The following is a 26,094-nucleotide window of genomic DNA, read 5'->3' as shown; positions in this document are numbered from 1 at the left end:
CTAATCCCATTGTCATATGACAGAAGTGCCAGTTTACATTTCCAGTGTAGGTAATGTTCCATGTTAGATAATTACTTTAACGTGCAGCCTAATTTAAATTTATTCCTCACTATCCATTCAACTGCTATGTATGGGAAAAGGTGTATCAGTAAAATACATGCTCCTGTTAATTTAGCAGAACAGAGGGTAACAGACAGGGACAGCTGAAGATACATAGGGCCTAGGAAGACCATGCAGAAGGGAAATATTACTGTATGAGAGTGTACAACTGTGCAGACCCCCCAGACCTTCCATACCAAATATGAATCGGAGACCTTGCCTGTACTGGGAATCAGCCCTGATTCCAGTAATTGATAGCAGCTGCAGATGTAGCTGCATCAGTACAGAACCTACCTGAAGATAAGGAAAGTTACAATTTGCACCAATGGTACTTACCCCTGCTTCTCATTAGGACACACTCCATTGGTGCAAATCATGGCTTTCCCTGACTATCCTTGGATTCTGCACTGCTGATCCATCGATTGCTGGTACCAGGGCAAATTCATACAGCTTTCAGTGTGTGAGAAAACAGGCTATTGGCTGGTAGCCTGCGGCAGAGAAGTTCAGAAACACCCACTGTATGCGTCACATTCCCCTCCCAGAGCAGTGCCAGTTACACTGCAAGTTACTGACCAAGTCAGTAGTAAATTGCTCTGCATGCTCTGTGAATCCCAGTGGGGATGTGTTGGAGGGGAAGAGGTCACAGGTGTGCAGCCATTGATTGTGGGGCGGGGGAGAATATGGCAAGGGTGTTAGCAGTGCAGATGGCCAGAGATATGTAGAGAGAGGAAAGATGTGTGTGTCTGGCCTGGGATCAATAGGTATTATCTTTACTCATCCGCCAATTCTCATCCGCTTGCATGAATTTCTACCTGTGACCGCTATACATACTGACAGACCTACCACAGAGGAAGACATCATATGCACTAAGCAGTTGCGTTGCACATGTGCCCAGAGATTTGCTGATGGGCACTACGTGTGAACCTCAACAAATAAAGATAAGTGACTATTGGGGCTGCTGATGCCATGTATTGTCCCCATGAATATTCCTGCCTTCTGTGCAAGGCTTGTTGTACTAGGATATGCAGACGAGGCACTGGCTCTCTCAACTTTTTTGTTTACAGCCCTCTGTTTATGATGGATATGAACATGGGTCACCTTCCCTCCAAATATTCCCTTATTCAATGCGCTGGCATGGTCACCATGTTCCAGTCATTCTCGTTCTCTTTGTCTGCCTCCCTCTTTCTTATCTTTCCCCCTTCTCTTCTGTCTCTCTTTTTTTTCTCCCCCCTTTCTGTGTATTTTCTGTGTATGGTTTTCCCCAGTTTTTATACTTTTGTTCTTTATCTTTATTTTTCCTTCTCATTCCCTATTCACTCTCCATCCCACAGGTTGAGAACCAACCCCTTAAGGACTTGATGTAACAAAAATGCTGTCCATCGAGCATCCACATTGCATGGCACTATACGAGGCATCACAGGGATTGTTTTTCTTCATGTTTCAGGCCCAAATTGAGTGGAGCATAGGAAAAAAAAAAAAAGAGGAAAGTGAATTTGGCCTGATCCCCGAGTTAATGTCCATCTTCACTTTCAAAGCAAGTTTTGGAGAACATTATTGTTACAGATAAATCTTTTAAGAATCAATACACTCTGAACGTTCTATATGGCATATAATCCTAGAAAATGGAGAGAGAACATGGCCTGCCATTGCTTAGATTTGAGGACTTCAACCAGACTTTCCAAATCGCAACATCCAAGCTAGAATGCCAAAGAGGCTTCTTAACAACTTCTCTGCGTTCCTCAAATTCCCAGCGTATGATGCACTGCACCAGGACACCCAAAGAACTCCCCAGTTTAACTACTAGTTACATAAAACAGCCATTGGTGTCTTACCAATGGCATTTTCTTTTTTGAAAGCAGGTACATGTGTATAGCTGCCAAAAATAAAATGGTTGATTACTGGGACATTGTGCAGAATACATTAACGACTCAATAGACAGCGTCGCTTAATCATTCTATAACATTACAAACCTATAAACAATGGCATTCCACTAGATAAGATTTTTTCAGTGAATCCAGGCTATTTATACAGGGCTAAATTAGACACCAGCCCATATTGGGGCAATGCAGAATGGCAACACTTCAGCGGCACAATTCTTCCCTGAGCTCCCAGCTGGGCTGGGTGAATATGTCTACTTGCAACATCACTTAAGGGGGTGTAGCATGCTCTCCATTCCATGCCAGCCCAGCACCACTGGTCAATTCAGTAGGGGCAGAGCCATGCTCCAACTTCCTTCTCCTTCTCCCCCCGCCCTCTTCGGGATGGCTGTTATGGGGGCACTGGTCGGAAACAGTTCTTGTGTTCATGGGAATGCGTGGACTAGAACTCTAGCTGACCCTGGTGTGAGAATGCAAAGACTCCTTGTACACTCCCCACACATAGCACAGCTGCACTTAAGCAGCCCACCATCTAGTCCACAGTAAGCTGTACTAGCTGTATTACTTCAGGGCACAGAACGTGTATGACTTGAATGTGCTTACCCATTTTGTTAGGTATGTGCTGAAGAGGGCTGTAGAATTAGTATATGGTTTAATGCAAAGATCATGGAGACTCTTATCATCTTTGGGTGGAAGGGAAGCTTAGTTATCTGAAAATCTGATTGTTTATACAGCTGTTGACCTAGCCTATGAGCATTCATGTTGCAAATGAGCAATATTATAAGAAGTGTATCTTACACAGTAGCAGTGCTTTTACTTAGGAAAGGTTAGTCATCTCGGAATAGGATCTGTCCATAAGCAAAGTTGTGTCTTTTAAAAAACAATAAAAATCTTAGGCTGCCTAGTTATTTCCAGGGTCGGCCTTGAACCGGTACTGCAGGTCTGAATGTCCATGAGCTCTGTGAATGGTTCAGTCCAGATTGCAAATTCTGGATTCATCTTCCATTGGATCCAGGCCTGGAAAAGGACTGTGACACTGTGGGCTTCAGAAGTATAAACTGGGCCCCTTCCCCAGCTTCGCCTCTAGTTCCCTCCACCTGCCTTGGGACCAACACCACCCTTGCTGCCTTTTGGGAAGGGCCCCCCAGTCTTCCATTTTCCCCTACCTTGAACTCTTCAGAGTTATAAGCCAGCTTCCTCTGGGTGCTACCAGCTATGTCCCACCCCCAGATTCCCACAGAGGTTTTCTAATGTAAAAGTTGTTCTCATGGCATTTTTACAGTTTTGGTTGAAATCCAGATCTATATTGTCATTGGGCTAAAAATCCAAACTTCTTGTTGTGTATTTGGCTGCCTTTGGGTCTGGACAGCTCTCTGTCACCCCATTTCTTGTTAACCACCTAGCTGTGTGTATGTAAGCGATCTCTGAAGTCATCTAGCATGGTGGGTATTAAATACTTGTTTCTAAGTGCAAGCCCATCTACTCTTCTCCAGTTCTCAGAGATGGAGTGTAATCTGTAATACAGCAATGGAGAAATAAAGAACCACCAAACCCTAAAAGAATGGTCGAGTTTGAGGGCCATTGAGGACTGAAAAGGGAAGGAATCAGCACAGCAAGGTTTCTGGCAGTGGTTTCAGTGGATTTGGTTGCTGTGAGATATTTACTTTTGGAAACACTGCAAAGATAGTACCTTTGTTAGATTGTCTTGCACATATCCTAGTAATAAATAACTTGCAGGTAGGGATATTTGAAAAAAAAATCAAATTAAATTTTCCTGTTGAAAAATGGGATTTTGTCAGAATTGAAATTTTCCAGAGGAAAAGTGGTTTGGGCAGAATTTTCTGTCAGAAAAATTGAAATGAAATATTTTGCTTCGGGTCGGCATTAATCTCTGTGCCCACCTGAGTCACCGCAATGCCTCTGGTAGTTGAAATTCTGGATTGCACACGTACCTCTTTTCTTTTATGGGCCCTACTCTCCATGATCACTCTCTGTGGCTGAGCCACCACGGTGTGTCATTGGACTACCACAGAAAGAGACCACAGTGTATCCTGAGAGACTTCCCCATGGGGGTGAATGGGGATATGAGGAGCCTAGAACTACAACTCCCAAGAGGCATTGTGGTGGCTTGGGATCATGCAGAGACTGCTGTCAACTAGACCCTAAACAAAATGTTTCATTTCGGCTGAAAACTTTTCCACATTTCTGAATCAAAATTTTTCTGAACTTTTTGCTCCTTAGGATGTTTTGATATTTCTACATTTCATCCCAATTTAGGATGAAAACAAATATCAAAATATTAGCGTTTCCTGCAGGATTGAAACCTCCCCTTTTTTTTAAAATCATCCCTGCTTTCAAGGGTAAAATAGGACAGATTATAAATGCCCTCACTAGGTATCAAGTGTCTTCACTTGGAATCCTTGTGTGGTATATCATGTGCACAATAGTAACATAGTCTATTTATCTATTATCCATCAATCTCTATTTATACCCTGCTCATTACTGCAGTATCTCAACATGTAACAGAAAGAATGATCACTACATCATAAAGATCCACATCTGTTTCTGCTTTTTTTCCTGTGTTCCCTTGAGGAAAGTTGGGGACTTGTTGTTGCTGTTCCTTCTCCTGCATCTTCTGCCTTCGTTCCCTTCCTTGTTTTCATTTGGCTGCATCACTATGATAGACGTTATTTGTTATTATTTATTATTTTATTTATTATTTGTATTACTGTGGTGCCTCAGAGCCCTGGTCACAGACCAGCACCCAGTTGTGCTAGACACTGTACAGTGTCAGAACAAAATGATGGTCCTGGAGAGTTAACCTATTTATTTTATAAAAAGAAAAGGAGGACTTGTGGCACCTTAGAGACTAACAAATTGATTTGAGCATAAGCAAAATAAATAAATTGGTTAGTCTCTAAGGTGCCACAAGTCCTCCTTTTCTTTTTGTGAATACAGATTAACACGGCTGCTACTCTGAAACCTATTTATTTTAGGACATCAGTGCTAATTGTGATTTTCTGTTGCAATTTAATTAATCAGTTGCAAGCAAGAGAAGCTGGCAAGCACTTGGGAACTGCAGGGCACACAGTAGTGATTCACCTTTCTGTTTGGTAATATCACTGTAACGTTGGGGGGAAACCCTTTTTAAAAAATAAGTGCTGGTGACAAGTGCTGTATTAATAGCCCTGGATCGTTTATAGCACATGCAGCCACTTCCCTATAAAAATGACCTATAAAAGGTGAGTCCATCTTTACTTAGAGGGGCCATTTCCAGGGGTTTGCTCTTTCTCTGCCCCCACCCCATTTGGTTGTCTTCTTGGGAAGGGACAAATATGTGGCCTGAGCCCCTCACCTTTAAAGTCTTTGAGGGCTGGCCACTCCTCAGCTGGTCCCCTATACTCGAGGAAGAAGGATGGTCTAGTGGATAGGATGCTGGACTGCTCAGAGCACAGTTCAGTTTATTGTAAAGCGGACAGGTTGTCTTATTCTTGGTCTCCTGGAACCTTACCTTGAACCCCTTTATCTCATCTCTGCACTGCTATCTGGTTGTTTCATTCCATTTTCTTCCTCTAGCTGTTGAGATATACCATTGTACAGTTCCATATTCCTCTTCGTAGCGTCAAACAGGCTTTCCTCACTTTGGCCCAAAGCTGCACCAAGATTCATATGGCCAGGTGGCTGCATGCTGACAGATGGGCTCCTTTGAGAGCCATTATTCTGCTGTTGCAAAGACCGGAGATGAGTGAAGCTGGAGACACTGCAAGCAGGGTGGGACCACGGATACTGAGCACAGGGATATGAAGGTAGATCACTCTCAGTCAGAGGTCAGAGCACAGGTAGATGACAAGATAGTACACAGGAATGGGTTCCCAGTGGGCTTTATGGGAAGGGACTGGAGAACTATATCTAATTTGTTGTGCGTGCCTGTGGCTACACATTTGCACTGCATTAACCTTGTGGTAGCAACACACGTTAAAAGCAACCTCATGGTCTGCCCTGTAACTCAGAGTGTGATGGCTGCCTCTGTGTGGCACTGATAGAGATGTCTGAATGTGTACTGTGTTCAAGAGAAAAACCAGGGTTGATCATGAGGTATAAAGCTGAACTAAAGACAAGGCCTATGATTCAAGAGACCAGGTTTCAGTTCCTGGCTCACTGGTCTCCTGTGTGATCACGGGAGGTCAGGTAATCTATCCGGTATCTGAGTTCCCCATCTCTAAAATGGGGATAATACTCCTTTACCTCATAGGGGTGTTGTGCGGACAGACTCTATTACTGATTGTGACCAGGGCCCTACAAATACACAAAGAGATAAAGGGAAGGAAGATAGGCCCACTCCTCCCTTCTTATGGCCATGCTCACAGGGAAGGTCTTTAGAGGAGAGGCAGGAGTTCCCTGTCTGCCTTTGTCTGGCTGTAGTCCACTGGTTTCCATATGGAACGGAAAGTATTTCCAAATCTAGATGTATGGGATTATTTTACTACAGAAATCATCTGAGATCCTTGTGTCTCTATGTGGTCTGCCAGGGCAGATGTTTTCCCTTAGATCCTGCTGTCATTTCAGCCCTGTCCACTGAGCTTCATTCAAGGGGGAAAGTCATGTTTTCTTTCCAAATTCCTGGAAGATTTTTAAGAATCAAACTTGCTCTAGGTAACATTTTGAAATGACTAACATTAAATCCTTCCTTAACAGCTCTCTTTTACCCTTCAGGTTTATAGCAAGCCAAGACCAGTTTCAGGGAGGAATTAAAGCAATTTCATTGATGCTGGAGGAAGTTTAATATGACACCTATTTTTATTCTTGTTTGCTGGATACTTCTGCCCTAGATGGCACAAGCCTTCTTTCTAGTTCAGGGTTAGTTTGGAGCTTAGTCATGGCATGAGTAGGAGATGGGGCTGCTGGAGATATGGTGCCTGAGCCATGCATAAAAGCTGGGAGAACACAGGGTGGGGTGGGGTGAGGGGCTCTACTTATCTGCACTGTGTCACTTCAACCAGCTGACATGGAAAGAGCTGGTCAGAGCAACACCTTCACTGCTCTCCATCCCCCTAAGGGTTTTCTAGTGCCACTCTCATTGACAAACCCTTGACAGAAGTGCAAGGACAAAGATTGCACCTGCCTACTGTGCAAAGGACTTGAGGGGGAAGGAGATAGGCTATTTGTTCCTTTTTTCCAATTTTGTGCACTACTAAGCAGTGGTCCCAGTCTAACCAAAATAAAATCTCCTTGGTTGTAACTAAGCGTATCAGACTCACATTTACTACTGCACTACAGCTGCAAGGATTTGCAGCCTCTCTGCTATTGGAGAGGCAGATCAGAAAATAAGCAAAGCAAAGTGTAATATTTTTGTTTATAAAAGAGAATGTGGACTTACCATAGACCACAAAACACCCAGGTTCACAAATTCATAGAGATGATCCCATCATCTCTGCTCCATCACTGAACTGGCTTTCACTGAATAATAACTAAGGTCCCTGATTGGTAACTAAGGGTGAGGTCCTGAGAACCCTACTGATTACAATTGAAGATGAAGAAGCAATGGGCTTAAATTGAAGCAAGGGAGGTTTAGGCTGGACATTAGGAAAAACTTCCTAACTGTCAGGGTAGTTAAGCACTGGGATAAATTGCCTACGGAGACTGTGGAATCTCTGTCATTGGAGGTTTTTAAGAGCAGGTTAGAAAAACACCTGTCAGGGATGGTCTAGATAACACTTAGTCCTGTTTTGAGTGTATTGATTGGACAAGGTGACCTCTCAAGGTCCTTTCCAGTCCTGTGATTCTATGATTCTATCTCTGTGGAAAAAGCAGAACCTGATATAGAATATCATCTTTAACTTTTACTGGGGACTTTAAAATGTCTTATTTTGCTGGGGTCAGAAACATAGTCCCAGGAGCTCATCTCTCTCTCACACACACTATTCCCCAGTAACAATAGTTATTAATAATAGCTACAGTAATTCAAAGCAAAACTGACCAGCTGCAGTATTTGTCACTGTTTAAATCTGCTGGTAAGACCCTTCAAAATTTGTTACATATTACATAGGTTTACAGGAAATTATACTAACTATTCTTTCCCCTCCTTGGAAGGAGGAAGCTGCCTTTTTAACACAGCCTGTGCAAGCTGTGACTACAATATCAATGAATAGATTGCATGGAATAATTATGTCGGCATCAGAGAAACTGGAACTCAAATTAGATTTCACATGGAATGGTGAAGGCTAACCTGGCAGAAGAACTAGTCTCCTAACTACTTGTTTTTGACCTTTGCTGTTCATTTTATTTAGAGAGTTTAAAATGATTATTTCTCTCTTTAGGACATACAGTTATTCAGCATTAGAGGTGTGTAGATACTGAAACACACAGTTGGTGAGGAGTGCTGGATTGAGAGGGTGAATGTGTGTGGGTAGTCATTGGTTTTTAATGCCACACTCATAGCAAAAGGTTCCACAGCAGAGCCTGCATTATCTGAAAATCTTGGGGGAGCAGCCAGAACTGAGGCTGTGATGGGTTAGAGGTGATAGTCATGGGCTCCTAGAATCTCCTGGTTATAATTCCACCACTGAGGTAAAGGGAAGTTGGGAGTGATTTTCCTGCTTTGCATGGAGTATCCCCCTTCCCTTCACTCTGCCAACTCACAAATTTTGATATTGGACTGTTCAGTCTAGCAGACAAAGGTATAACAAGATCCAAGGGCTGGAAGTTGAAGCTAGACATGAAATAAGGCATAAATATTTACCAGTGAGAGTAATTAACCATTGGAACAAGTTACCAAGGGTTGTGGTGAATTCTCCATCACTGGCAACTTTTAAATCAAGATTGGATGGGTTTTTTTAAAGATACGCTGTAGGTCAAAAGCAATTACTTTGAGGAAGTTCTATGGCCTGTGTTATGCAGAAGGTCAGACTAAATGAATTACAGTCATCCCTTCTGGCCTTAGAATCTATTAATCTATTTTCCCTGTCACCTTGGCCTGTAGACACTTCCAGCAAATGCATTTCATGTAAGCTTGTTCATTTCTTTTGCCAAGTGGTGCTGTGTCCTTCCTTGGTTATGAAAATAATTTTTTTTTGTTTGTTTTAAATGGGAAGAGGGGAAGACATAGTTTTAAATTCTTGCCCCTCCTGTCTGCATCACACATACCCAAACATCAAATTTATCATACATTAAGGGGGAAAGTGTTTGTGGGAGCTTCTTGGAAGCACATCTGTGAGTCAAGGATTTGGTTTGCTGAATGAATAGAGAGGAGCTGCCTGAACCCAGCTGGCTTCTCAAATGCCAGCCAAAGAGGAGAAGGGAGGAAAGAGAGGTGCTATGGTATATGAAGTCTGCAAGGGACTTCACTATTGCTATTGAATGTGCATGGAAGGTGATCAGATGTGCTGGGCAGCAGCATAAAACCCTAAGATAGATGCCTATAGATTTGGGCAGAGAAGTCTTTGTAGGCTTGATCCAAAGAAGAAGGAGAAGCATCCACTGACATAAAGAACATCCTACTCTCTTATGAAAAGTGCCATAGGATGTTTAATGTTGACAAGGGGCCAGAGCCTTAATTTTATGGCTCATTTGAAAGTTGGCATCTTCAACAGCATGAACCCCTCAGTATAAGTTTTGTTCATTGGCTCAGAGAGGAGGGAATGTAGTTCTGAAACCCTGTCCATGAGTAGGACTGGAATCCAAAGGACACCAGTTTGGGGTTAGGTTTTGGAATTCCAAAAGATGCTGTCATTGGCCTTTCTTTGGTTCCTAGGGAATATTGCCTCACACCAAATCACCAAATTCCTACAGTGCCCGTCTCTCTCTTGGAGATCTCCCGATCACACTGTGTAAACATTGCTACCTTAATAAATGTAATGGTGGTCCCAAATTCTACCTTGCCTTATACCCCTGGAAATAAATGGGCCAGACGCTCAACTGGTGTAAATAAGCATCTCTCTACTGAAGTCAATTGAGTTATTCCATTTTACACCAGTTAAGAATCTGACCCAATGATTCTGCATGGGGTATCAGTCAGGACAGAAGTTAGGCCATCAATTGTTTGACATTGATTATAGGGTCAGATGGAACCCTTATAATCATAGAAATATAAGGCTGGAAGGGACCTCAGGAGGTTGTCTAGTCCATCCTCTTGTGCTGAGGCAGGACCAAGTAAACCTAGACCATCCCTGACAGGAGTTTGTCCAACCTGTTCTTAAAAACCTCCAATGATGGCGATTCCACAACCTGGTAACCTATTCCAACATTTAACTATCCTTCTAGTTAGAAAGTTTTTCGTAATATCTAACCTAAATCTCCTATGTTGCAGATTCAGTCAATCACTTCTTGGCCTACCCTTGGTGGATGTGGAGAACAGTTGATCCTGTCTTCTTTATAACACCCCTTAACGTAGTTGAAGACTGATATCAGATCTCCTCAGTCTTTGTTTCTTGAGACTAAACATACCCAGTTTTTTTAAACTTTTCTAAACCCTTTATCAAACCCTGTGTCAAAGAGATCCATGTTTTCTGTTTGCTTTACAAAATTATTTTGAAAAATGTTGACCACCATGGAGGCTATAATCAATATATCCTTAAAGGCAATCAGGTTGAAAAAGTGTTAGAGAAAACTATAAGTGAAATGATTGCTTTGAGTTTCATATCTCTTCTGAAGTGTTCTCGTCTGTCTTCTTACAGCTGTAAAATGCCCCGGCTCTTTGATATATGATCACTGTCGAACAAGCTGCACAAAGCACTGTGAGAACAGCACCAGCATCAGTGTCTGCAAGGACTATCCCACAGAAGGCTGCTTCTGTCCACCCGGACAGGTGACTTTAAATAGTAATTGTGTTGACGAGGAAGTCTGCAGACAATGCGTCGCCGAAGATGGAACACGCCATCAGGTAGCTGTCTAGTTACTGCTTATCTACAGAGTTGTCAGGATGTGTGTTTTGACAAATGAATCTATATCTGATAAGTCTGCCTATTTTTCCCTTCAGACAATTTTTCAGTCTGCTTCCTCATGGCTGGCCGGCTGTCTGCCCCATGCAGCTCCCCCAGTGTGAAATTGGCTAGGCTCAACATAAAATTCACATCTGGGGCTGTTGAGACCAGGAAATGCATGACAAATTTGTGTGGAAGAAGCAGGGAGGAAGATTGAGGGGAGTGGGGAATGGCATAAACTGCTATTTACTAAGAGATCTATTTCCTTCCAGCAGGCTTTTACCAGCAAACACCAGTTTAAACATAAAACTAGACTCCTGGGGTTCCTTATGCTGTGAGTGCATCTTACTTCCATGGCAAGGCACTGGGAAGGTTTCCAAGGGTTAGTCTACACTTACAGCATAGATGCTGGAACTACACTGATGGAAGAGCTTCTCCTGTTGGAGTAGGTACTGCATCTCCCCGAGAGGCGGTAACTATATCGATGGGAAAAGCCCTCCCATCAACATAGCACTGTCTAAACCAGAGGTTAGGTCGGTATAACCATGCTGCTCAAAATCCACACCCCTGAGCAACATAATTATACCAACATAAGTTGGCAGTGTGGACCAACCCTGAAACTTTCTCAGCAGTTAGCACAAGAGTGACAAGAGTAGCCTGGTCCAATCTCAGGCTGTAATGTCCCCTTCCACTCAAAAATGGACAGAAAAGGAATGTTTCCTTTAATAAATCCATGGGTTCTGTCCCACTGAAAATCCCACTCAGCTAAGTGCGGGACGGGACCTCTGGCAAGCATAGAAAGGGAGGTATTACTGGTATGGTCTAAAAACCACAGAAACTGGAAATCCATGATAACAGATGGCCCCTACCAGCAGTTCTTTGTCTGACACATGGAGTGCCTGTCCCTGTATGCTCTCTTCAGGTCCCTTCCCACCACTAGCTGTATAGTGAGCCATTTTGGTACCATCTTCCACATGGTGGCTGAGTGCTGCTCTACCCTGGGAGAGGAGCCTGGTCCATGAAAGAGAAGTGAATGCTTCACTGTTAACATGTGCAGAAATATGCCATGTGCTATGAGGTGGATTGTCCAAGGGCCATGCCACATATATTGTAGGTGCTCCCAAGCTCTACCCTCCCTCCCCACCCCCGCCCCAGTGCTCCCTGGCTTACACAGAGACCCATCAAGTTGTTGTTTCATGCGTGTGTGTGCGTGCCCGGTTCCACTGTGCAGCACTGAGGAAGGGAGAAGTTTTGCTCCTTTCCATGCAGGGTCTGAGCAGAGCATATAACTCTATAGTTATGGGCAAGACTCAAGAAGGTTCCGAGTCCATGTTCAGTTCTGATAAACATGTAAACTTTTAGGTGCCATATCTGAATCTTATCTAAAAGTCAATCAAACTTCTTAGGTCTGCAGCTCTGTCATGGGAATGTAATGAGGACAGGCTTTTCTTCTTGCAGTGCATGTCTGTTTCTGGTTTGAATTCATTTTGAGATCTGGCTTGGTTCTTATTTTATGGACCATGCTTAGTGTAACAGACACACTCTTTTACATGTTGGAGGGAGAGAGAGAGAGAGAGTGTGTGTTTTAGATGGATTTCCTATTTTTCAGGCAGAACAGTAGAATTTGTTTTAATGGATGTGCACTGGTAAAAAAATTAGACTAATATTTCAGCAATAATGCATGTTATAGACATTTACAACTGATTAAAACAAAAGGAAGACCAGAACATCTATGCATAAAACTTCTGGAAGGGCAATTGCTCTGTTTAAATTAAGCACTGTTTACATTAATTGTCATAATGACAAAATATAAAACTATATAGCAAACTCTCGGCTGTTATGAATGATTCAGTAATGATGAAAGATGCACTTGATTTATTAAAATAGGCACTACACAACTACATTGTCAATGTAATCTTCATACTGCTTGCCAGTCCACAGCAGAAATTCTACTGATGTTAGCATATATTAACAGTTATATATGACCCTGAGGCTGCTTAATGTAGTACGAAAGCCTTGCTTGTAAGGAGCGTCTCTCGTATATTAATATGGTTTATGCATTATTGCCACCTGCTGGTATTGTGTAAGTATTACTGTAAGAATAGGTAATGATCCATTCATTCCAGCAATGACCGTTCTTGTAGATTTGATAGTGACATATAAAGAATTTATACTAAAGAATTAATTTAATGTACATAATAGCCACAGGAAGTTTTGAAATTATTTAGGCAAGAAGGCAAAAGGCAAGCTCAAAATCAATGGCCAGATTTTTCAGAGGGGGTGCTAGGCACCTGCAGCTCCTATTAACGGCATTAGGGGTCCCGGGCACTCAGTGCTTCTGATCAAAGACAAATTATGGCCAGATTTTCAATCTGTGTTTTAAATAGTGAAGCTGGACTTACCTGACCCTTTAATGGACTGGTAGACACCAGTTGCTTAACACGGGTGACCTAATGTGGATGGAGCAGAATACATTTTGATTCGGTCTCTGAAGAGAGAAAGCTGCCTGACAAATGTGTTCTCTTGCACTGTGTACCATTACAAGCCTAAACCTTTTTGTTTAAGTTCTCGACTGTGCACAGCTCCCACTCATCTCAAGGACTCTAGTGCTGTCACCACAGTATTTCTGTAAGGGATGTATAGGACAGGTGCAGATTAAGGCACAAGCAGCCGTGTTAGTTTGTATTCGCAAAAAGAAAAGGAGGACTTGTGGCACCTTAGAGACTAACAAATTTATTTGAGCATAAAGTGAGCTGTAGCTCATGAAAGCTTATGCTCAAATAAATTTGTTAGTCTCTAAGGTGCCACAAGTACTCCTTGAATGTAACAGATGCAGTGATGTCCGCCTTTTGTCTGCACAGAGCCTGAAACGGTAACCCTAAAAGGTACAAACTGTCACATGCATCTCAATGGGCTGTTAACTCTGAAATCTTCTGCTTTGGGCAGCTCCACCAACACAATCCCAGCAGTCGGCTCTGTGTCTGAAGGGCCTTTGCTACTGATACCCCAACCTGGTGCTGCTGCTGCAGTGTCCTCTAGCGACACCACACAGAGAGGGTCCTCTGATCAGTTTATTGGAGGCTGAGTCCTCAGTCCTCTGGGAGAAACCCCAGCCCACCTGAAGGCAGAGTGTAGTAATCCAGGAACAAGGGAGGCCACTGCCTGTCCAGGGAGGAGCGGTGGAAGGTTTCCCTACCAGATCAGCGAACAGCTCTTATATGAGTGGCCTCTGTCACTATTTTTCCAAGGAAGGGTGGGACCATGGCAAAGGGGTGTGACCATAGAGCAGCACAAAGCTACAGGAAGTCCATATGTGAGGTGTGTCTAACAACTCAGATTGCTTTAACCCAGGTCTTGGTTATAGAGAGGTTCTTACTGATATGTTGAGGAAAAGCCTGCCATAGCACTGAGGACAAAGTATTTGTGAAAGCAGATTTGTGATCATTTCATTGTGTCTTGAAAAGTTCAAGTGCTTCAGTGTTTCACTGTTTGCTGGTTTTGAAAATATACAAGAAATAACATGACATCCTCTTTAGTCCAGCTGCAGACAACTCTAATCACGTTCTATTAAATGGTCGGACAATACACATGCAGTGCTTCTACAATCCCTGGGATAATGCTGTTTATTGGCAACTTACCTATGTGAACTTTCCTCCATTGAGACAGATTCCCCACAGACTGACCACTTACTAGCCTCACTTCCTTTGTTTTATAGGCTGCTAGATCTTTCTATCAGTTTGCTTCAATGTGTTGCTTCTCTTGTTGTAGTCCCACTATTAACCTTCGCATTTAATGCTGTCTAAAAGACCTTTTTGACTCATATAATGCTTACATACAGCATCTTCAGGGCTAAGTGGTGGTCAGCCTAGACATCACCCTTCTTCTTGCATGAGTAAGGATCACAGCACGCTTTTATCAAGAAAGTCCCCAAAGGTTTTTTCTGGACAATAGTCTCTCCTCCATGGTACTACTCCATAGGCTCTCATTCAAAGCATGATTTGATTATGCAAATATATTTTAATTATCCATAAAACATCTTTCCACCACCTGCCTCCTCACTTGAATATTAAATGTAAACAGTTCTTTTTACCTGTCCATGAACTCAAGGACCAACATGTCCACTTTCCAACTTTTCCCTCTTTCCAATATAGCCAGCACTGAGGGACAATCACGCACATCACTATCAATTTCTCTATGCATTTATTACCATTAAGGAATATCTCAAAGGAATTACAGTGTTTGATTTGGTATTAATTTAGCCTCTGTCCAGAATCCAATGCAGTGGGAATTCTAACGTGTTCTTTTGAAACATTCTCAGCTTAAAATAGGCTTTTGTTTCTTTATTTCTGATATGCTTAAATACTAATAATCTGAAAAAGGCTGCTACTTCTAAATACTTCCAACACCTCATTGTTTCTCTTATTACTCCAGCACATCCAGTCATAGTGTGTATAATACCACCATTGTGATGTATTATTTACAGTAGCTTGCAGTTGCACTCATGAAGTCTGAACATTATGCATGCATAAAACAATGATCATTTCTCACTGTATTGATGCATTCTTTGCATCTCTTGCTAAATCTCAGTATAACCTAATTTCTAAATTGTGTAGTTCTCTGGATTCTTAGTTATCAGAAGAAGCAAAACAGTCCCATATGTAGTCTTCTGATTTTCCAGATTAGTTCATTTTCCCTCCAGCAGTTTGCATACCAATGATCAGAAGATTTCCTTTCTCTCTTACAACCTGTTATTTTTATGCAGCACATGGAAACATGGATTCCTTTCAACGAGCCCTGCAAGATCTGCATGTGTCTTGAGAACAGGATAATAAACTGCACTACCCAACCTTGCCCTACTGCCAAACGTAAACTGTTATTTAATCTAAATATATATATTTTTAAAAATTTCTACTTTGCTTATTTTTATCTAAGTGTGGTTTACAATTGTGTTTTTTCCCCACTCATTCTAGCTGCAGTTTGTGGTCCCTGTGAAGTTTCCAGACTACGCCAGGATTCTGATCAGTGTTGTCCAAAGTATGAGTGTGGTAGGTTGCAGATAACGGGGAGAGCTATGGTTGATGATGATGCCCAGGTCTTGGTTTTTTTGTTTACTAGCTACTTTTCAAACTTATGATTGGCATTTTCAGTTAGATCAAGTATTGATTAAGATAGTATTTTTCAAAGCACTTGAGGGCCATATTCACCTTTATGGGGGGAAAACCCACATGAGAACAAAAAACTTCATGAATTTCTACAGTTTCCTCGTTTTGTGTGTGTGCCTATGTGTGTACGTGGAGGGGGCAGAGGACAATTTGTCTCAATGGCTTTAGAATAGTTATTTTATTTTTTCAATAGCTTTTATTTATCTAATCTGCACAATCCACATTTACTTGTGAAACACAATGTTAGAACTTTAATGCACCTAAAGCCAAGCAGGAATTGTTCTTGAAATCATTGCTAAGATTGGATTGTACCCTGCTGAACTGTGCACTAATGTTTATTCTCGGTTAGCAGAGAAGCAATGAAGTACATGGAAATCTTAAAATGAGGTGTCTTTTTTGATGACTAACTAGCTAAGTACCAACTGATACACTGCCTCATTTTTTTGTCTTAGTATGTGATTTAGTTACCTGTGATCTGCCTGCTGTACCTGCTTGTGAAGATGGTCTTCAGCCTGTATTGACAAACCTTGGAGAATGTAGACCAACTTACACTTGTGGTAAAGTATCTTTTAAACATTAAACAATATTTGAGCAAGGGGGTTGAACAAACAAACAAATGTAAGTGCCCGACTGTCTGGAAAACACCAATTTGGATCCAATAGGACCTGTAACGATCTTGCAAACTGGAAACGTTCTATTACTTTCTCTTTCTGAGAATGCACTATGAACTATAGAACAGAGCAATGTTAAGAGTTGCAGGGGCTCTGATCAAGAGCATACTAACTTTACAAATACTTTTTACTACATAATAAATGAGGGACGGTGTTTTTGAAGGAATAAATACATTGGTCCTGAACTTGCAATAGGATCTGCTAGTTGGGGCTTCTACACCAGTGTGACTTTTTGAAGTCAATCCCTAGTGGCTCTCATTGCCATATAAAAGGCTTGTTTGTAAGAGAAACTATGCTTGTGGTGTCCATTATATCATTCTAAAATGCCCTATGCTCAGTGTGGTACCTAATTATTTGATAGCTTGCAAGCAAGAGGAATGCAAGCTAGAGCACGTTCCTTCCTGCCCTCCACATCGAGAGCTGACTGTTAAGAAGACCCGGTGTTGTGACGAATATGAGTGCACGTGCAGCTGCACCAATTCTACAGTGAGCTGCCCAGCTGGATATTTATCTATGTCTGTCACCAATGACTGTGGCTGCACAGCTACTACCTGCATTGCAGACAAGGTGAGGGGAATGAACTGTCACTCTTACACAGGAAAACATCTTTCTTGCAAGGTGCGGCTGCTCCAAAGCAGTCAGCTCAGTTTTTACGTGGTAATGCAAAGCCTCCCAAAGCAACGGCAGACAAGTACATTCATAAGGCTGTACACAAGCGAAGTGAACAGTTCCGCATCACTATGCATGTTAAATTGTAATAGTTTCTCGCAACATTAACAAAACTAAACTGTTTACAGTAACTCTGGTATTTTCATCCTGAAAAGAAAGCTAATCCTGTAGCAGCTCTGAAGTCATTCTGGCAGCATGAATATCAGAGATCATTCTGAAGTTTTTACTTTGCTTCTGTAATAGCAAAAGCTCATGGGTTATGTTCTGTACAGATGTTCCATTTCCGAATTTCACTCTTTATAAGCTTTCTTTTTGTTGCTGTTCAAATATGTATGACAATCTACTTGTCATATTAAATTGAAATACTTGTGAATACATTAGATCTAAATGCTCACTAAAGCAGCTGCATTTTGACCGTGCCTGATGCTTCCAGTCACTGATTTCACTGTAGCTCTTCACATGAGCTATTGTCACTTAGACATTTGGGGCCAAATTCATCCCTGAAGTAATGCCATTGACTCTAATAGAGTTACACCACAGGAGAATTTGTCCCTGTTTTTTCCTTTGTATAGACTATTAAATACTACATTAAGATCTGGAGATAGTATGGCTTAATGGGTAGAGCACTAGTTGAGATACAGGAGACCTGGGTTTTATTCACAGCTTTGCCACGGGCCTACTGGGTGACCTTGGGCACAACACTTCACTGATCTGTACCTCAGTTTCCCCATTTGTGAAAAGGGGATAATGATACCATAACCTCCTTTGTAAAGTGCTTTGAGATCTACTGATGAAAAGTGCAATATCAGAACTAGGTTTTATTATTTTATTATCTCTGAATATTGGACCAATCTCTTATTTCAGTTATACTGAGTCAAACCCTGGCTAACTCCACTGAATTCAGTCAGGCAGTCTCTGGCCCATTGGATTTCAGCAACTCTTTTATTTTTGTAACAAACTAGCCACAACTTTTCAAGATTCAAGGCATTTCCACTGGGTCCAATACATCCTGTAAGAGTTATGGTAGATCTGGTAAATCCCAGAAGAGACGGGCAGACAGAAAGTCAGCCTTTCAGAGTGAATGGCGTGTGCCCTTATGTGTATTCATTGATGCATTCACTGCACTGACAGGTTTGTGTGCATCGCAATGTTGTCTACCCCATTGGGAAATCCTGGGAAGAAGGCTGTACAGATTGCACCTGCACTGACATGGAAGATGCTGTCCTAGGACTTCATATTGCAGAATGTCTTGAGAAAGAGTGCAATACGATCTGCCCCCAGGTGAGTAGCACTTAAAGGAAGGCATCAGAACAAGACTGTGGGGGATAGCATGGCTTCGCAGGATCCGAGCAAGGGGGAAGCCAAACCCAAACTCGCACAATAAGTATTTACTCTTCAGGAAGGTCTCCGAGAAGGAGCAGTTATAACAACAGTTCAGACGGCCCGGCCCTTATCTCAAGACTGGTTCAGAGTCCCACGCTTAGTCCAAAAGGTCTCTGGGCCCAGTCAGGCTAGTTCTCCGGATCAGTGAGAGAGACACCACTGTCCACAGCAGCCTGCATGGCTTCTAGTCCCCTCTCTCCTGCTCAGCTTCCTGTTGCTGTTTAAATAGCCCACCTATTTATCTGCTTATCCACATGCTCCACTCAGCTTCCTTCAACAATGGCAGCACAGCTAGAAGATGTGGCATGCTGCCACCAGCCACCATGACTGCACTTTGACTCCTCTGGGGATTTCAGACCTGGCAGGATTAGTTAAGACTGCTGTCAGACATATTTATGATCCTTGTTCTCTTTACGGCCTATACTCCACACAGGAAAGGGGACCGTACAGTTTACACCAGCGGTTCCGAGGCTCCAGGGCCTATTCCTCATTTTCTTTGTGTGCTGTAGGTTGCACAGAGTATGTGAGGTGAAGCTAACCTTGGCTGTGTGGGACTGGAAAACACACATCCTAGTGCCCTCTCAACCCATGGTTCTTCACATTGTTTTGCTCCCCTTCACACCACACAGCAGGACAAATTGGGGCTATATGTTTTTCCTCACTAGTTCCGTAAAATGAAGTAGTTAGCGCTCTGCAAACCAATGCACACTAAAGCCAAGCAGCAGAAGTGTTCTATAATCTCAAACCTGTTTCTTGATCAACATTTTTAACCAATTTTTACGCTGGCTTCAGTTATCCACTTTAAAAAGGCTGAATACTAGTTCCAGTTGGAAGACAAGGAAGCCAGAATGACTTTCTTTTTGCAGTTTACTAGTAGCAGGTGGTAACTGGGTTAGTTAAGAGACAATACAGCAGTGAAATACCTTAAGATTCAACTTTGGATGAAGTCGTCTTGCCAGGAGAACCCATGAATGGATCATGTCGCCCATGGATCTCTGCAAATCAGTTACACCAGTGAAGCTCTTTGTGGGTTGAAGGGAAGTACTTATTTGCTTAGTTCTGTGTTTTAAATGTTGCTAATCAGGTGCACATTACACTAACTCAGAAGTTTATTCAAACAACTGACTGAACAGCATGTTTTCCTCAATTAGTTGCACGCACTTGTTGCTGAGTAACATGCCCAGTTCCTCTGTGGGGACTATATGGAAGTGAATGCCAGAGGACTGAAAAGCTCTTTGCAGCCTCTTTCCTGCTATCCTTCCCTCCCCCTGCAACACCAGTGAAGGGCTTCCCACAAACCAGCTTTGTTAATAACAAGCACATTGATTAACATGCAATGATGGTCAGAAAAGTGGCCAGGTCATCACAGTGATATCTACTCTTGCTCAATGGTTCTCCCACATCAAATCTGCTCAGTTACATTCAAAATATGGTTGTTAGTCACCCACACCACAAATACAGCTCAGGATCTGAAAATCCAGCAGCACTCTTTTTACCCTTTGAATCAAAACCAGTCATACTGTGTCTGGAAATTCAAATGTTTGAACAAAGTTAACTTGGCCACATTGTGCACATGTGCAGTAAAATTGTCCTGGCTATTATTGGTGGGTTTTTTTTGCATTGATTTGTATATCTTAATGCCAACAGCACTGCATGTGCGGTGGGAGTGAGTTAATATTGCTGTAGGTCCATTGCATTTCCTGAATAGTGTGTTTAGATTCTCATTTGAGCTTACAATAGCATAGGTTTTTGCACATTTGCATGCATTGCATACTTGGTTATGAAGACTTCAGTTATTCAAAATTCTGTGGCCTAAAGAGCAGCCCCGTCTTCTGAAGTCTATTCATTTAATTACAGCTGGGATTTTAGCCAAAAGGAATTAGGTGCCCAACTCCCACTGAATTTCAACGGAACTTAGGTGCTTAACACTTTTAGACTCCTTTGAAAATCTCAGCTGACGTGCTGATCCAAATGTAGTGTCCACCAGTACGTTCAGAAAGTCAAGGTTGGATGACATGTATGTCTACATAGAAGTCGTATTAATGTGATAAAATCACCTTTATCTTTCACTACCTCAACTGCACTCTGGCCATTCATCCACCTCAGAACTTGAGCAATTTTCAAATAGATGCCATTTTAAAAATACACTGCCACAAAAATCTTTCTTTCTTTCCTTAAGTCTGGACTTTCCCCCAAAATTACATTGGTCCAAGGCTCAAGATGGGCTCCAGTGTCTCAGAAACCATCAAGAGTAGAAGCAAGAGTGTTAAGCCACTGCAGGGGAGTCCCCTCTTTCCTGCTTGCATAAGGCATTTGTTTCTAGCCTTAGTAGGTTCTGAAATATCAGACCTTGAAATATCAGACTGGCTTTTGGCTCATAGCCATAATGTTGTCAATAAACTGTTACTCTGATAAATCATTATTAATGTACAGCTGCAGGTTCTGTGCAAATCAACCCTAAGTATGAACATTGTAATCACTAAAAAGGTTTAGCATTATCACAGAGGGCACCGTGGCAGCTTTCTTTGGGAATCTGCCATTTCTTCTGGTGTTTTAGTAAATTATCTGATGTGGCAGGACCTGTGCTTTTGCTGTCAGAACCTTCACAGTGGAGAACTCTACTTCTTCTAAACTTATTACTGATTTGCATTGCCCCAGCCAAAATAATTTCCCACTTTGTACTGGCCACAAAGCTCTTTTAGATCAGATGCAATCTCAGAGGAAGTCGTGTTAACATTAGGAAGCTCCTTAAACAGGGGATTGTTGTTATGATTTCTTGGTAAAGAAAAGCATGTTCAGGTACCACTCCCTCTTATCTATATCTCATCGATTAAGGCCAGAAGGAACCATTGCGATCATCTGGTCTATCCTCCTGTATAACACAGTCCATAGGGACTCCCCAAATTAATTTCTGTTTGAACTAGAGCATATTTTTTTAGTAAAACATCCAATCTTGATTTTTTTAAATGTCCACTGATGGAGAATCCACCACAACCCTCAGTAAGATGTTCCAATGTTTAATTACTCTCACTGGTAAAAATTTGTGTCTTATTTCTCGTCTGAATTTGTCTAACTTTATCTTCCAGCCCTTGGATCTTGTTATACCTTTGTCTGAAGGAGCCCTCTATTATCAAAGTTCTGTCCCCCATGTAGATACTTATAGACTGTGACTAAGTTACCCCTGAACCTTTTCTCTGTTAAGATAAACAGTTCAGACCTCCTGTGCGTCTCCACCACTGTCCATAAATAAGGCTGGCATCAAGACTGACAATGAGCTAGCCCTCATCTTCCACAGATTCTGTATGTAAATGTACACATTACCAGCTTCTTAACTCAGGTCAGATACACCACTGCCTCTATCCCACCTCTTTTGAAATCCTTATTCATTTCTTCATCTCCTTTCTCTGTGGTTCCCAGCCCAAGGTCTCCAGAATGGGCAGAGTTCAGCTGGCTACCTTCTTAGATGACAAGTGCATCTGCAATGAGACGATTTCTAAGTGTGTTTCTGCACCATGCATCCCTACCAGTAGGAGCAATGGTGGAAGCTCTCGTATAGAGGGGGCTCAGGTGCTCTTATGGCTGTGCTGTCTAATCCTGCTGAGGATAAGATTGGATGACATGGTGTAATACCTCCTTCCCCCTCATATACTGTCCATGCTACAGCTTCTACCACTAGAAGGAGGGGAAAGCTTACAAATTTCCCCTAGTATAAACACAACCAGAAAAAAGATGTCCAAGCACATCATCCTCCCATCTCCAAATGATTCTGGTGGGTCCCCATTCATAGAATCACAGAAATGTGGGACTGGAAGGGAACTCGATAGGTCATCTAGTCCAGTCCCCTGCACTGAGGCAGGACTAAGTATTATCTAGACCATACCTGACAGGGGCTTGTCTAACCTGTTTTTGGAGACCTCCAGTGACAGAGATTCCACAGCTTCCCCAGGTAATTTGTTTGTGCTTAACAACCCATACAGTTAGGACATTTTTCCTAACGTCTAACCCCCTTGCTGCAATATAAGCCCATTACTTCTTGACCCGTCCTCAGTGGTCAAAGAGAACAATTTGTCACCCTCCTCTTTATAACAACCTTTTACATACTTGAAGTCAGTTATCATGTGCCCTTCAGTCTTCTTTTTTCCAGACTACACAAACCCAGTTTTGTCAATCTTCCCTTGTGGCTCACATTTTTTTAGATCTTTTATAATTTTTGTTACTCTCTTTGGACTTTCTCTAATTTGTCCATGTCTTTCCCAAAGTGGTGCCCAGAATTGGACATAGTACTCCAGTTGAGGCCTTTTCAGTGCTGAGTAGAGTGAAAGAATTACTTCTTCTTTGAGTGATGGTCCCTATATATATTGTATAAGTGGGTGCGCATGCACCTGAGTCTAGAAGGTTTCAGAGTAGCAGCCGTGTTAGTCTGTATTCGCAAAAAGAAAAGGAGGACTTGTGGCACCTTAGACACTAACACATTTATTTGAGCATAAGCTTTTGTGAGCTACAGCTCACTTCATCGGATGCATTCAGTGGTAAATACAGTGGGGAGATTTATATACATAGAGAACATGAAACAATGGGTGTTACCATACACACTGTAAGGAGAGTGATCACTTAAGCTGAGCTATTACCAGCAGGAGAGTGGCGGGGGTGGGGGGACCTTTTGTAGTGATAATCAAGGTGGGCCATTTTTAGCAGTTGACAAGAAGTCTGAGGAACAGTGGGAGCTTTGGGGGAAATAAACATGGGGAAATAGTTTTACTTTGTGTAATGACCCATCCACTCCCAGTCTTTATTCAAGCCTAAGTTAATTGTATCCAGTTTGCAAATTAATTCCAATTCAGCAGTCTCTTGTTGGAGTCTGTTTTTGAAGTTTTTTTGTTGTAGAATTGCAACTTTTAAGTCTGGTCATTTGATTACAAAGAGATTGAAGTGTTCTCCAACTGGTTTTTGAATGTTATAATTCTTGACGTCTGATTTGTGTCCATTTATTCTTTCGTGTAGAGACTGTTCAGTTTGACCAATGTACATGGCAGAGGGGCATTGCTGGCACATGATGGCATATATCATATTGGTAGATGTACAGGTGAATGAACCTCTGATAGTGTGGCTGATGTGATTAGGCCCTATGATGGTGTCCCCTGAATAGATATGTGGACACAGTTGGCAACAGGCTTTGTTGCAAGGATAGGTTCCTGGGTTAGTGGTCCTGTTGTGTGGTGTGTGGTTGCTGGTGAGTATTTGCTTTAGGTTGGGGGGCTGTCTGTAAGCAAGGACTGGCCTGTCTCCCAAGATCTGTGAGAGTGATGGGCCATCCTTCAGGATAGGTTGTAGATCCTTGATGATGCGTTGGAGAGGTTTTAGTTGGGGGCTGAAGGTGATAGCTAGTGGTGTTCTGTTGTTTTCTTTGTTGGGCTTGTCCTGTAGTAGGTGACTTCTGGGTACTCTTCTGGCTTTGTCAATCTGTTTCTTCACTTCAGCAGGTGGGCATTGTAGTTTGTCTCTGTCTGAGGGGTTGGAGCAAATACGGTTGTATCGTAGAGCTTGGCTGTAGACAATGGATCGTGTGGTATGGTCTGGATGAAAGCTGGAGGCATGTAGGTAGGAATAGCGGTCAGTAGGTTTCTGGTATAGGGTGGTGTTTATGTGACCATCACTTCTTAGCACTGTAGTGTCCAGGAAGTGGATCTCTTGTGTGGACTGGTCCAGGCTGAGGTTGATAGTGGGATGGAAATTGTTGAAATCATGGTGGAATTCCTCAAGGGCTTCTTTTCCATGGGTTCAGATAATGAAGATGTCATTAATGTAGCACAAGTAGAGTAGGGGCATTAGGGGACGAGAGCTGAGGAACTGTTGTTCTAAGTCAGCCATAAAAATGTTGGCATACTGTGGGGCCATGCGGGTACCCATAGCAGTGCCGCTGATTTGAAGGTATACATTGTCCCCAAATATGAAATATTTATGGGTGAGGACAAAGTCACAAAGTTCAGCCTAGAAGGTTTTCCTAATGTCCATTGACCCACACATGCATTGTGTGTCCCCTCATGCTCACAGCCAAGGGAATAATAGTTTGTGTGGGTTGATGCCTCTCCAATTCCCTCTTATGGCTGCATGGCCTGAGTCAGAACTGCTGTTCCTTCGGGCTTTTAGTTCTTGCTAAGAAACTGACTGCTATCCATTTGTATATAGTCGTTTATAGTTGTTTAGAGTGTAGATAGTAGTTGTAGGATTAGTAGTAGGTTAGTAATGATAGTCATCCTCGTTTGGGGAATGTTTACACCCCTTGGGGACTATGCCACACATTCTGGGATTTAAAAAACTGTCTCTCCTGCCTGTGCTCATTCTTAGTGAGTGACAAATAGCAGAGATGTCTTTATTGGCTCGATGAGGCTCATATCGCAGCTCATTGCTCCATCTGCAAGTCCTTCCCACCACAGACCCAGGAAGCTCTGGAGCGCCACCTATGTAAATTCCTCATGGAAGAAACAGTGAGACCATGTGCTCATTCTGATCTGAGACTGTCAGAATTGCCGGTACAGCCATCTCACTAGCAGTGAGCACTACCTCCGACCTCTTCCCGTGTACTGGATCTGGCAGTACCAGTGGTGAAGGACAAGCCCAGACGTGAGATCAAGAAGCGCACTCATGGACACAAGAGCAGGTCCCCACAGTGGACTGCCACTAAGTGCAGCATTTCCTCCCTGAGCTGTGCCAGGTTGGGTGAGATGTTGCACCTGCAGACGACTGCACCAGTGCCCAAATTTCCCTGGGTGGAGGGAAAAGTTTGGTGCAAACGCGATCCAACAGTACCAGCAGCCACCCTGGTAGCTGCCTGTTCAGAGTGCTCACCAGTGCATGCACTGCCTGTCCTGCCTCCACTTCCGTGCTGCTTGGACAAGCCAGCCCTACAAATGCCACCTGAATCCTCTGGTATTTCCCTGGGCACGCCTAGGACTCCTGGCCACTCAGAGCACCTTCTCCTGGCAGCGGAGCTCATTCTCTCCCATGTTCTATTGCTCTCCAACAACATCGCCAGGGTCGTGTACATAAACAAGCAAGGCAGCGCCAGGGCTCCCACCCTCTGCTCCACGCCCATCCACCTTTGAAACTGGTGCATCAAACACCATGTCACGCTCCAAGGCACGTACCTCCCAAGCACCCAAAATGCCCTAGGAGACATGCTCAGCAGGACTCTCTTCCTCAAACACAAGTGGGAGTTGCACAACATCACACTCCGATACCTATTCCACCAATGGGGCACCCCATGGTGGGACCTCTTTGCCACCTGCAAAAACTGAAAGGGGAACCATGAGAAGGA

General features: G+C 42.8%; 1 protein-coding gene across 1 annotated transcript in view; it reads left to right on the top strand.

Annotated features, from left to right (window-relative positions):
• The window catches only part of VWF (von Willebrand factor), a 234,618-nt gene that overhangs the window by 170,262 nt on the left and 38,262 nt on the right, over positions 1-26,094 (top strand). Inside the window, exons 38-43 of the mRNA XM_048823921.2 lie at positions 10,649-10,854; positions 15,657-15,759; positions 15,865-15,939; positions 16,509-16,613; positions 17,089-17,294; positions 18,528-18,677. Of these exons, the coding sequence (XP_048679878.2) occupies positions 10,649-10,854; positions 15,657-15,759; positions 15,865-15,939; positions 16,509-16,613; positions 17,089-17,294; positions 18,528-18,677 (845 nt within the window). The remainder of the gene's footprint in view (positions 1-10,648; positions 10,855-15,656; positions 15,760-15,864; positions 15,940-16,508; positions 16,614-17,088; positions 17,295-18,527; positions 18,678-26,094) is intronic.

The sequence above is a fragment of the Caretta caretta genome, chromosome 1 (genome assembly GCF_965140235.1).
Source record: "Caretta caretta isolate rCarCar2 chromosome 1, rCarCar1.hap1, whole genome shotgun sequence".
Lineage (NCBI taxonomy): Eukaryota > Metazoa > Chordata > Testudines > Cheloniidae > Caretta > Caretta caretta.
Note: the sequence above shows the minus strand (reverse complement) of the source record. Positions and strands in the feature narration are given on the sequence as shown.